Source organism: Narcine bancroftii, chromosome 3 (assembly GCF_036971445.1).
Source record: "Narcine bancroftii isolate sNarBan1 chromosome 3, sNarBan1.hap1, whole genome shotgun sequence".
NCBI lineage: Eukaryota > Metazoa > Chordata > Chondrichthyes > Torpediniformes > Narcinidae > Narcine > Narcine bancroftii.
Genome location: NC_091471.1, coordinates 37429873 through 37443361, shown reverse-complemented (window position 1 = coordinate 37443361; position 13489 = coordinate 37429873). Strand labels below are relative to the sequence as shown.

The following is a 13489-nucleotide window of genomic DNA, read 5'->3' as shown; positions in this document are numbered from 1 at the left end:
AGGCAGATACAGTTGCAGCAGTTGGAAGGGAAAATTGGTGGGTTGGGTGTTGGGTTTTTCCTCCTTTGTCTTTTGTCAGTGAGGTGGGCTCTGCGGTCTTCTTCAAAGGAGGTTGCTGCCCGCCGAACTGTGAGGCGCCAAGATGCACGGTTTGAAGCGATATTAGCCCACTGGCGGTGATCAATGTGGCAGGCACCAAGAGATTTCTTTAGGCAGTACTTGTACCTCTTCTTTGGTGCACCTCTGTCACAGTGGCCAGTGGAGAGCTTGCCATATAACACGATCTTGGGAAGGCGATGGTCCTCCATTCTGGAGACGTGACCTACCCAGCGCAGTTGGATCTTCAGCAGCGTGGATTCGATGCTGTCGGCCTCTGCCATCTCGAGTACTTTGACGTTAGGGATGAAAGCGCTCCAATGAATGTTGAGGATGGAGCGGAGACAACGCTGGTGGAAGCGTTCTAGGAGCCGAAGGTGATGCCGGTAGAGGACCCATGATTCGGAGCCGAACAGGAGTGTGGGTATGACAACGGCTCTGTATGCGCTAATCTTTGTGAGGTTTTTCAGTTGGTTGTTTTTCCAGACTCTTTTGTGTAGTCTTCCAAAGGCGCTATTTGCCTTGGCGAGTCTGTTGTCTATTTCGTTGTCGATCCTTGCATCCGATGAAATGGTGCAGCCGAGATAGGTAAACTGGTTGACCGTTTTGAGTGCCTGATGGAGATGTGGGGGGGGGGGGGGGGGGATGGTAGTTATGGTGGGGAGCTGGCTGATGGAGAACCTCAGTTTTCTTCAGGCTGACTTCCAGGCCAAACATTTTGGCAGTTTCCGCAAAACAGGACGTCAAGCGCTGAAGAGCTGGCTCTGAATGGGCAACTAAAGCGGCATCGTCTGCAAAGAGTAGTTCACGGACAAGTTGCTATTATATAAACTGGAAAAAAGCAATATACGTTTGTGGTCAGAAAAAAGAACAGGAAGGACAGGTCTAAAATCACACAAAGGAAGTGATTAAGTGCTGCTGGAAGGCATGTTAATGGCATTTATAAAGAAACACAAGTTTGCTTAGAGGTGTCAGAATCATTAAATTAAATTGCTAAATCCTTTAAGTCTGAAAGGATGTAAATTGCATTATCAAAAGAATGGATAGAAATCCCAACATACCATGTTTGCGAATGGGAATACAGATGGGAAATAGATCAGCAGTAGGAAAGAGGGGATGACCTTTGTAGATGTGCAAGCTGATGTTTATGGCAAAAGTGATTGGAATCAAGAATGAACAGAATCAAGGCTGGTGGTGTGGAGTTGGAGATGCTGGATCAATGTGTCACTTGGAGATCTAGGGATTCTGAAAGAAGTATTTTCGATTCGGAAGTACTGGTGGAATTTGAAGAGAAATAAAATAATGAGACTGTTGTTTCATTTATGAAGAACTATTTTCATTTGCATAATACTGAAACATTTGAAAATCAATATTTCCAAGAAAAAGGGGTGATGCTCCATTATTTTGTTATTATTATTATTATGTTCCATTGAAAATTTTTGCATAAGGCCAAATTGGAAAGTTCGGAGTAGGGCAATTGGAGGATGGAGTGATGTTGGAGATTGTTTCAGCATCAATTATCTGAGCTAATTTTTTTCCTGTGATCCTTCAAACTAGTAGTGACATTGGTCACATTTAAATTGTGTGTCTTTGTTATCTTAGAGAGAATTTATTTCCTGTATCATGGAGTCCCACTGCAATTGCTTGCAGTGATTTTTTTCCCTCTCTCTCCAGCAAAGCTAGCTGCTCTAATTATAACTTGTTGCAAGCAGGAATGCCTTAATATCAGAATGGATTTGGCTTTGATTATAATTTGAATACTTTACCATGTGAAATGCCGTTAATGTGCAGCCTGATCTCCTGAATCTATCCAGCATTTTGTTTTTACTCAAGGCAGAGATGGGACTTAAATTTTACCTGGGCTTTTCAATTAAAATATAATTTAAATTGTATATTTATGAAGACCAGTTTCATCTGTGGATAACTTAAAATTGACTTGCAGAAAATGAAGTGTTTTTATTTCTTTTGAAGGCCCTGTTCCATTTCATTATATATTCTTGCCTCTAGAATGTTGGAGTTTGGTGAGTCTTCCATGAGTATGTTTGAAGCAACTGGAGCAATTAAAGCCCCTTCAATCCAAAAGATTCACAGCAACAGAGAAGCTCCAGTCATCAGCTGCAAGAATTTTATGACGGGAGATGTCTGAAAACTGGTCTTGCATAGATTTAAAAAGTGGCCGCTCAATATATTTGGGGTGAATTTAACTTGGGGTAGTGCAATGACATCTTTTGGTCCTTCAGTTAAGATGCATATAATTACCTTATCAAAGGACTCCGGCCCAAAACAATGGTAATATATCTTTGCATACTGTGGATGCTGCAGGACTTGCTGAGTTTCTCCAGCAATTTTGTGCATTTACTACAATCACAGTGCTTGCAGACTTTCTTGTTTTACTGCTTTGGTTGGTAATACAATATGAGTTGTTCAGGGAATAATTAATAATCACTGTATATGAGTGGATATTGTGAGAAGCTTAATTCCTTTGTTTACTCCCCATCTTGTGTGTTCCTCCCCCCCCCCCCCCCCCATCTTCTAGATGCTGGAGAATGGTTGGTTAATTTTGAAATTGACTAATTTTCTTGGAGATGTTTGATATTCTAAGCATTCCAGATTGTATTTCTTTTATGTGCAGATCACTTGATGGCCGACTTCAGGTTTCACATCGTAAAGGATTGCCTCATGTTATTTACTGTCACTTGTGGCGCTGGCCTGATCTTCACAGTCACCATGAGCTACGAGCAATTGAAACTTGTGAATATGCTTTCAATCTTAAGAAGGATGAAGTGTGTGTTAACCCATACCATTATCAGAGGGTGGAAACACCAGGTTAGTGAAAGCTAATGTTTTTAGAATGCAAGAAAATAATTTTTAAAAGTAATGTTTAATATACTTTTCAACACCTAAATGTAGTAAGCAAGAAATTCTGGGATACATTGGGATCCATGAATGCAATTTTGCCTGTAGTAAATAGTGAGACATTTGAAATTAAATGTTCAAGTATGAACAGCCAAATTACTGGTAACACTTTCTTAAATCAAACTCTTGGTTTAAAAAAAAATGCATACAACAAAATTAAACTGAAAATGACAACTGGCTTTTGATTAACTTTTACATTAGCATGACAATTTATATTAATGCTACAAGTGTTACTGTATTGAGAAAAAATAGCCTGCATGTTCAAAGTTTCATGTTGTAATGTGATTTTCTTTATCTTTCCCAGGAAAAGGGAGAAGCCAATTTAAGTGCATAGATTGCACAAGTTCATTTTGTCAAAATCATGGCAGTTGTTTTCTGTGTTAACTTTGCAAATGATGAATCAGCATATGCCTGAATTATTGTTGTCAGATGATCCTCAGAATTTGTTCAAGCCAGGAAAATTGGTTAAATAAAATTGGTGTCAATAATATAAGAATATTACTTTTCAGGTTAATTACACTTAGTGAGTTAGACAACAGCAATCAAGATTAGTGCCAGTATCAATTTGTACTGATCAGTTTTGAAAGTCTTCCAAGTAGAATAAAAGTGCCCTGGTAAGAGAGAAAGAGATATTTGATGGATAACTTAAATTTGACGTTGAAAATGAAGTGTTTTTGTTTCCTTTCAAGACCTAATGCCATTCCAATTCAATTTCATTATTCGTTCATAAATCTGGAATGTTAGACTCTTAGGGAGCCTTCCATGGATATTTTTGATACATTTAGAGTTGGTAGGTTGTTCGAAAGGCACTTCAATCCAAAAGATTCACAGGAACAGAGAAGCTCTCTGAGGTCGGTCCTCAGTTACAAAAATTTTAAAATGGAAAATATCTTTGTCTAAAATCTGGCCTGACATAGACCAAAAAATGGTAGCTCAATCTTAAACCTGACACTTGAGTTGAAGAAATCTCTTCCCATAAAAAAGGCATAGGTCGCAATTGAAATTCTGTCGCCTTCGGCTGCTTTTAATCCTGCATGGCTGCGTTTATATCATTTATGTAATTAGGAAGGGTAGATAAATTATTTAACTGCATTGTGCTGCAGCTGTTTTTCTACTATTAACACTGAAAAGATGGTCCTCAGAATAGAATATAAAGTGTCAGCATTATTAATTACTTGTACTTTTCATTTCAGTTTTACCGCCTGTACTGGTGCCGCGACACACTGAAATCCCAGCAGAGTTGCCCCCACTTGATGACTACACTCATTCCATCCCCGAAAACACTAATTTTCCATCTGGTATAGAGCCACAGAGTAACTATATTCCAGGTATTAAATGTTTTGCAGTTCCACCAACTGTGGAATTAATGGTTCATGCTCTGAGCACCCTTATTTCAGGATAAAGTAAATGTAGCATGAATTACCACATTAGAAACAGTGATCTATAACTTAAATGCTAAATTTTGTTCCATTTTGAATATAGTTCATAGCTTGCAAGTTAGAGGGGGAAGTTACAGTTGTGGATGAAATGGGATTCAATTCTAAAGATGACAAATTTGTGGAATAAAATATTCAAAAGGGCATCTTATTTTCATAAGACATGAGGGTCTACATTTGTTTTACCTAAAAATAAAAAATGAATAAAATTTGTTGTAAAATTAAGGATATTTAACATTAGAATGCATCGATAACAAATCTTAGAAGTGGGTACAAATGTTTAAATCATTGTTTCTCAACCAGGGATCCGCAAGAGGTTGCTAGGGGTTCCGCGAGAAACAGTGATAAATAGGCTAATGCATTTTTGAGTAATTTTTGTTTAATTTTATATTCCTAATTTTACTATACATGAACGGCATATTGTTGGAAAATCCTTGGTTATTATAATAAAGGCTTCAACCTCTTGCATTATTTAAAATGAAAACCTTGGTGTGAGGTCTCATAAATGAGCAGTATGATTTTTTTGCATTTCGATAAATTTGACAAAAAAGGTAATTTTTTTCTTAAATAAGTTATCTGAAAAAAAAATAACTACGATAAAAATATAAAAGTGATAGATATTAATAATGGTATAATAACTTTTATGCAGGGGTTCACTGAGACACGAAAACTATTTCAAGTGTTCCACAAGGGTAAAAAGGTTGAGAAACGCTGGTTTAAATTGTCCTTTGATAAAATAATGTTTTCAGTGAAAATCTAGAAAATGCTAAATTGTAGAGTATACAAGTGAACAAATGGAAGTACAAGATAAAACATTATTGGGAAGATATTTCATATGGAATGAATGAGTTTCTGTTGATATATGAAGGAAAAGGAAAGATTGGTTTGAGATCAGGGAATTCTGTTCCTACATAACATTCAAGGCATTTTGCGACAAATCATACACTTAATTGAATTCTTTTTGGTGCAATAAATCTTGTTGCTATTTCTATGTTGGAAAGAAAACAAGTCATTGTGCCAAAAGAAAGAATGTTTTTAAAATGCTGAAAATAGATTTCAATAAATGTTTTTAATTGTTTTGAGAGTTAAAACAGGACAATTATGCAATAATTTTTCTTGAAAGTTCAATTCAGTGGTGCAGCTTTATAAAAAAGGATGTAGTCATTAAGTGGAAAGTAATATTCTCGTGGCAAAGGTGTTTAGCAATGGCCACCTCCAGCATGAGAGAATGCAACCACTCAGGACACCAATCAAGAACTGCAAGAGTTGAGTCATATTCAGGAAAAAAAAATTGGGGAATTGGTGGACCAAGATTGAGTCAGTAACAAAACTTGTTAAATGGGGAAGACTCAAAGGGTTAATTGGCATATTTCCATTTTTGGTGTTCTTGTGTAGGAGATGATCAAGTATTCAATTTCCTCTGAGTGCTGCACCAATAACATTGGTGTTTAAATGCCATAAACAACAAAGTTACCTGCATGATCACATTCCTTTTTGGCACCAAAAACCTTTCTCCTGTGGAATGGCAGGAGGGAATCTGATCGAACAGATATTGACAGAATGTACTAAAGAACTCACCAAGCTTCTTTGACAGGCTGCAGGATGCAACATCTCAAGCTGCCCCCAACACCGCCACCAACCCTGTCTCCATCTCTTGCCTACAAATTATGCATCATCTTCAAGTTTATTGCCATCCAATTGTAGAAGTACAACCTGACAAAACATCGTTCTCTGATGCAAGCAGACACACATGCTGACAAATAATGCATTGGCAGAATAAGTATGTCTATAAAAATAAATAAATATTGTTAAGTACAAATGAGAGTCTTGGATGTTTAGTGTGAATTCCTTTCGTCAATCCTCATTCTCACTTCCCATTTGTTGGTCCCACACTGATCCCTACTTACAAATAAAACGTTTACAGGTATACTGCAGTATCCCACATAGGTTTGCTAAGTATGTAATATGGTGTTCACACAGTGTCCACATCACATAGCACCCAATTTCACAGAATGTATTATGGGCATTAAGCGGCGCGTGCCTGAAACTTGAAGTTATCTACTCTTTAGACCTCAGCACCATTAAATTGGAGAGGAGTCTGAACTCTGTCTCTCTCCTGAAGTCTATATTGTCTCCTTTGTCATTGACGTTGATTAGTAAATTGGAAATGTGACATTTGGTTCCCTCAACTCAATCGTTGATGACCAGTTGTATGCAAATAGAGCCAAGGTCTCATGCAAGTCACAGACTGAAAATAAGATATGTTTATTCCAACTATTTGCTCTGTCTGATAACTCCTTCTCAATCTGTAATACATTATTTACAATTTTGTGTGCTTTTGTCCAGTCTTCAATGGGACCACATGGAAAGACTTGTGAAAATCCAAAGTGATTCAAGATTGCATTTATTGACATGTACACAAACTATAAAGTTTGTCTTTTCCTGTCAAGGCCCACAGAGGCACTTTTAATACAGCGTCATTATCAAGTCAAGAAAGAGAAGCAAAAGAGACATCGTGTGTCCTTGCTTCTTCAATTCCTCTGTAGTCATACAGCCTATTGACCAGCAGTGAATCTTGAGGCATCCAGGTCTTACTTCCTTGAATCCTATTTCATGAGGAAGGTGCCTTGGGCCTTTCAGGACCCCTGCTCACCACTGCATGTTCATGATTCTCGGATTTGATGCCTGTTTCCCAGAATCCAGTTGCCAACATTCTGTGGCCTGGTATGAGCCCTCTGTCGAGCACGGGCCGGAGCCTTGTCCTCTTCCCTGGTTTCCAGGTCTGTGAGGTTCTCACCAAAGATGCAGCTAGGTGGGAAGGTAAGGGTGAAGGAGGTATTTTCCTGCTCTGGTGCTTTGCACTGATCTGCTGCTTCCTCAGATCCAGCACCCCATGAAATCTGGGTTGCTGAACATGGGTGCTGCCATCTTGGACACTGACCTCCAAGGATCATTGTTGAAACCACTTCTGGCTGCATTCTCCAGCAATTTAAACCTGATTGGAGCTGTTGGACAGGACCGCTGAAAGGGCATTCTCTCCACACCCTCTTGGTCTATCCGTGGCAGTGAACTTGAACTTTTGTTTGTAATACTCCACAACCACTGATTCTTCTCATGACATCTTGTCAAAAAAAACTTCATTAAATTAGTCAAATGTGATCTTGCGACAAAATCATGCTGAATATTCAATCTTCTGTTTTCTGTTATACCTTACAAATCATCTGACATTAGGTCGTTGGCTCTTGCACCCTGTATTTGCTATCTGTAAATTGCAGCTATTCCACAGCGAGAATTCCAGAATATAGTTAACTTTGAAAGATGATGAGAAGAACATTTGCTATCTCTAACCATTCCTCCTCCAAAATTTTGGGGATAGCTAATTTGATATTAAAAACAGCTGAATGGTTCTTGATTTTACAGTTAATGTGGTATGACTGCATCCTTTTTAATATACAGTATCAACTAAATGCAGTTTCAAGTAGCACCTGATCATCTCAGCAATAACAAGATGTCTCCTCTCTCACTGATAGAAACACCTCCTCCTGGCTACATTAGTGAAGATGGAGAGACCAGTGATCAACAAATGAACCAAAGTATGGATACAGGTGAGATCTATCTTCTTTGAGGTATGTTATTGAATTTACAGTAAATTGCAGCATTTTGTCTATTTATTTTAATGAAATTAAACTAATGTATTTAGGTATTCAAGAGAAAACTACTGATTCTGATAATTTTCTGCTATTTAATTGAGGAGAAATATAAATAACCCGAATATAGCTAGATAATGTGTACTAATTTGTCTTAAAATATGTAAATTTAATCTGTAATGAATAGTGAAGGAGCTAAATTGTATAAAGTTGAGGGATTGTGCAATTGCTTTTTTTGCATATCTCTAAAATGGCCAGTGTTTTCATATTTAGGGTCACCTGCAGAAATGTCACCAAGTACCTTATCACCAGTTAACCATAGCTTGGGTAAGTCCAATAGTATTTTGTATTTTGAAACCAATATTTATTTATGCCATAGCAGTGCCACCCATAATTACTTAAGGAATAATTCTAAAAAAAATTGACACATGATGAAGTTAGAGAATAGATTTGTTTAATCTACTTCATTTAAATAAAATTCTACATGTTGATTAATCGGGAGCGATGCTGAAATTTATTTGGTCCTAAATCTTTTTTTCTTCATTTAAAAATCGTGTGAATTAAATATTCCAAATTGCTTTCAAAAACTTTGAAGGTGAAGTCTTCCTGAAGGTCATCTTTACAGTGTTTCTTTGTTTAACCCATGTATGAATTTCTAGTAAGCTTCTGCAAGGCTAATCACACTGTACCCTCAGTGTCCTACCATTTACCATGTATCCTTGATTTGTCCTTTCAAAATGCAACATCTCACACTTGTCTGCATTAAATTGCATCTGTCATTTTTCAGCCCATTTATCCAGCTGATCCAGAACCATCTGCAAGCTTTGAAAACCTTTGCTGTCCTCAACACTTCTAATCTGTGTCATGTGCAAACTTGCTGATCCAATTTACCACATTACCATCCATATTATTGATATAGATTACAAACAACAATGATCCCAGCACCAATTGCTGAGGCACTCCACTAGACACAGGCTTCTCCTGTCCCATCCAGTTTATTGCCTCACCATGAACGCTTAGCGACTGAACTTTCCTAACGAACCTCCCATGTGGGAATTTGTCAGAGGCCTTACTAAAGTCCAAGTATACAACATCCTGAGCAACTTTTCTGGTAACCTCCTTGAAAAGTAAAGATTTCAGAGTACATGCATGACATTACATGTGGCCCTAAAATTATTTTTTCCTGCGGGCGAAGTAGAATTATCCCCTTTTTGGTAATGCAAAAAAAAACTGAGTACAATGTATACATGTAAACAAATAAAGAAATGTCAATAGATAAAGAAATGTAAACAAACTGCAATCCATAGAGAATAAAAAGTGCAAAAGTATGAGTCCTTAAATGAGTTCTTACATGAAACTTCAATTAATTTGTTGTTGAGGACCTGATGGTGGATGGGATGCTGCTGTTCCTGAAGCTGGTGGTGTGAGTTTTGTGACACCTAATCCTCTTTCCTGATGGCAGCAGTAAGAACAGAGCATGTGCTGGGTGGTGAGGGTCTTTGATGATTGTTGCTGCTCTCTGACGGCAGTGTTCCCTGTAGATGGCTCAATAATGGGGAGGGTTTTGCCTGTGACATCCTGGGCTGTGTCCACTAGCTTTTACAGGGATATTGGTGTCCCCATACTAGACAGTAATGTAGCCGGTCAGCACACTTTCCATCACCTAGAAATTTGCCAAATTTTCATGTTTCCAGCTCCAGCTGAATGCATTTCTCGCAGATGAAGTAGTCAAGGATACTACTGGCTTCCCTGACTACCAACTTTCTGCAAGAGGAGCATTCCCCTACCCTGGTTGTCATTCCCACTGTCTCTGACTAGAGGAAAAAAATATACAAAACTTGCCCTTTCCTGTGCCTACTGCTGAATCATTTTGTTCCTTGATAGGGTGGTCTTAAACTTCAACTCCTGCACCACCACCTCAGCCCCTGTTCGCCAAAGCCTTTGTGGTAAACCACTGTGTTTATGTTTTGGCTGTGTTAGTACTTGTCATAGTTCATCTGGACATGCCCCTTGCTGACTGTGCCTGTGGCTCCTCCCACAGACCCCTGAATAAAGTGACTGTGCCACAGTTTCTTCCTCAGGTCAGGACAGTCAACCAGCATGGACGTTCCTCCATTCTGTTGTGAATAAAAGCCTATTAGTTTCTATATAACTTCTAGTCTTTTGAAGTTATTGATGATGCATCAACCTTTCTACCCTGGCTCAGTCCACTTCCACTATGACCACTCCCTCGATCTCAGTTCCACTACACAATTCCTCGCTTTTATAGTAATGCTTGGGTCACCTAACCTTGATTGCCCAATCATTTGCTATATGCTGAGTCTCTCCTTTTCAAGCCTTTGACTCCCAACTGCTGAACTTGATTGCCCAATCCTACTAGTTCTCATTTTCTTAGTGGATGGAACCCTTCTTCACTGTACCAGGTATGATGTGATAAATGTTTGCTGGAATGTAATGTGAAAATGTCTTTGCTTATTTTATTGATCTGTCTGTATATCCTGAAGCACTTTTGCATCTACCTCAGCCACCTATCATCTAGTGTTTTTTTAATCATTAGTAATCTTGTATATATCAATCTTGATTCCCTCATATATGGACATTGTGAGAGGGTGAGGCTTTGCAACAAACTTCCAATTTTAAAATGACCCATTGATTCCAAATCTCCTTTCTGTACGTAAACAAATCCTCAGTCTGTGCCAGTCCAATGGCTACTGCTCTACTCACTATACACTTTTATTGTGTGGCCAGGCACAATTCCAGTGCTATCTACAAATTTACAAATGACACCATAGTTGTCGGCAGAATCACAGAAGGCAACGAGGAAGCGTCCAGGAGGGAGATAGATCGGCTAATTTAGTGGTGCCATGCCAACAACCTTCCATTCAATGTTAGCAAAACTAAGGAGATGATTGTGGACTTCAAGAGAACGCGAACCATTTCTCATCAAGGGCTCAGCAGTGGGAGGGTCAAGAACTTCAAATTTCTTGGTGTCAACATCTTTGTCCTGGAGCCTCTATGTTGATGCAATCATGAAGAAGATACTTTGTGAGGAGTTTGAGTAGATTTGGTATTTCACCAAAGACTCTCAAACTTCTGAAGATGTTCCTTGGTGAGCATTCTGGCAGGTTCCAACACTCAGGACGAGAAAAAAATTGAAGATTGTTAACGCAGTATCAATCTCAAGGACCCACACCACCCAAGCCATGCTACCATTGGGGGGGGGGGAAGAGAAAGATACAGGAGCCTGAAGACGAGCACTCAGGGGCACAAGGACAGGTTCTTCCCTTCTGTCATCAGATTGTTGAATGAAAAATGAAGCGCACACTTCTTTACCTTGAATTTTTCATATGCTTTTTTTATTTTGTAGGGATTTATATGTGTTTGCACAGTGATGCAGTTGCAGTATACAATTTTGTGACATGTTCACGACAATAAATTCTGAATCTGATTTAATTTTGTTTAATACTTTCTCTGGTGCACCTTAACATGTCAGGTTTCTGCATGTTTTATTTTGCTAGTTACAGCAACAAAAATCTCAACACATTTGTCAAACATGATTTCTTGTTCAAAAATGTATGTTAAAGCAATCCTACCCTATAATTATTTTCTAAGTGCCTTATCATTACATGTTTAATAATAGATTCTAGTGTTTACTTTATTACAAATGTTAGGCTGTGGTTTTCCTGTTTTTCTTTCTCCTGCTTAAATAGTTGCAGCTGCTTAATGATCTTTGAAAGCCACCAACTGAATTTCATTTAGTCACTGATACTCTGTCACTTAATGCAAAAGCTATGAAGCTGGATATTATTTTCCTTAAATCCATGCTGGCTTTCTTGAAACAAGACAGTCTTATTTGAATTTTAAATTTAGACATCCAGCACGATAACAGGCCATTTCAGCCCATGGGTTCATGCTGCCCAATTTACACCCAAATAACTACACCCCCCCAGTACATTTCAAACGGTAGGAGGAGATCGGAGCCCCCACCCCCCCCCCCGAGGATAACCCACACAGACATGGGAGAATGTACAAAATTCTTACAGACAGTGTGGGATTCTAACGCTGGTCCCAATCACAGGAGCTGTAAAGGATCTGTGCTAACCTCTACGCCAACCATGCATCCCCTTTTCCTTCTGGAAAAGGAACCTTGTGTCTTTTAGCCTTCCTGATTTCTTCCTTGAGGTTTTTCTTGGATTTTTTATTACTCCTCAAGCACCTCGTTTGCTCCATGTTGCCTAAACATGCTATACACCTCTCTTCTTCCCAACCTGATCCCCAATATCCTTCAAAAACCAAGCTTCCCTATGCCTACTCACCTTCCCTTTAATCCTTTCAGGAACGCAAACTGTATACTCAAAATTTCGCCTTTGAATATCCTCTATTTACCTCACACATCCTTGCCCAAAAACAACGTCCCAATCCACTTATCCTTCCTCATTTCCTCAAAATTAGCACTTCTCCAATTTAGAATCTCAACCTGAACCGAAGACCTATCCTCCATAATTGAAACTAATGGCATTACTATCACTGGACCCAAAATGTTGCCCTACACATACTTTTGTCACTTGTCCTGTCTCGTTCAGTATTGCATTCTTTCTAGTTGGTATCTCTATATATTGAATCATAAAACTTTCCTGAAACCATTTGACAAACTCCAAGCCATTCAGCCCTTTTATAGTATGGAAGACCCAGTCAATATGTGGAAAATTTAAATCCCCTACTATCACAACCTTGTGTTTCCTACAGCTCTCTGTTATCTCTACAGATTTGCTTCTCCAATTCTCATTGATTATTGGGTGGTTTATAATACAACCTCATGAGTGTGGTCATACCTTTCCTGTTCCTCAACTTCATTTATGCATCCTCAGTAGAAGAGTTCTCTGGTCTGACCTGCCTGAGCACAGCTGTGATATTTTCCCTGAGAAACATTGCCACTCCTCCTTCCTTCATCCTCATCATTGTATTGTGTCTAAAGCAACAGAAAACTAGAACATTGAGCTGATGCTGTTAAGACGTTGGGCTAACCACTACACCAAATGTGCCACCCCGTGGTTGTGATGTTAGTTGGACGTATACTTCGATGGACAAGGATTGATTTGGGATAGTCAACATGGTTTTGTCAGTGGGAAGCCATCTCTCAAATCAGGAGGTTTAAAAGAAGGTATGCTGCTTTGACAGCAAGTGAAAGAAAATATCAAAGACTTCTTCAGGTATATTAAGAGCAAAAAGATAGCAAAAAAATGGTCCGCTTGCAGATCAAAGTGGTCTGCTATATATGAAGCTAAAAGAAATGGGAGTTATCTTAAATTTTTTTTTTTGCCTTTGTATTTACTCAAGAGGTGGACAGAAGTGAGTCAAATAAGCAGTGAGGTCATGGAACCTATCTAGATTAAA

The 13489-nt window shown here is 38.7% G+C and overlaps 1 protein-coding gene across 5 annotated transcripts in view; it reads left to right on the top strand.

Annotated features, from left to right (window-relative positions):
• smad2 (SMAD family member 2) overlaps positions 1-13489 on the top strand; it is a 170316-nt gene that overhangs the window by 107731 nt on the left and 49096 nt on the right. For 3 of the 5 annotated variants that reach the window (XM_069923836.1, XM_069923834.1, XM_069923832.1), the window contains 4 exons: positions 2729-2922; positions 4206-4340; positions 7979-8053; positions 8369-8422. In XM_069923836.1, the coding sequence (XP_069779937.1) occupies positions 2729-2922; positions 4206-4340; positions 7979-8053; positions 8369-8422 (458 nt within the window). The remainder of the gene's footprint in view (positions 1-2728; positions 2923-4205; positions 4341-7978; positions 8054-8368; positions 8423-13489) is intronic. The other 2 variants (XM_069923837.1, XM_069923833.1) reach the window with 1 other exon arrangement.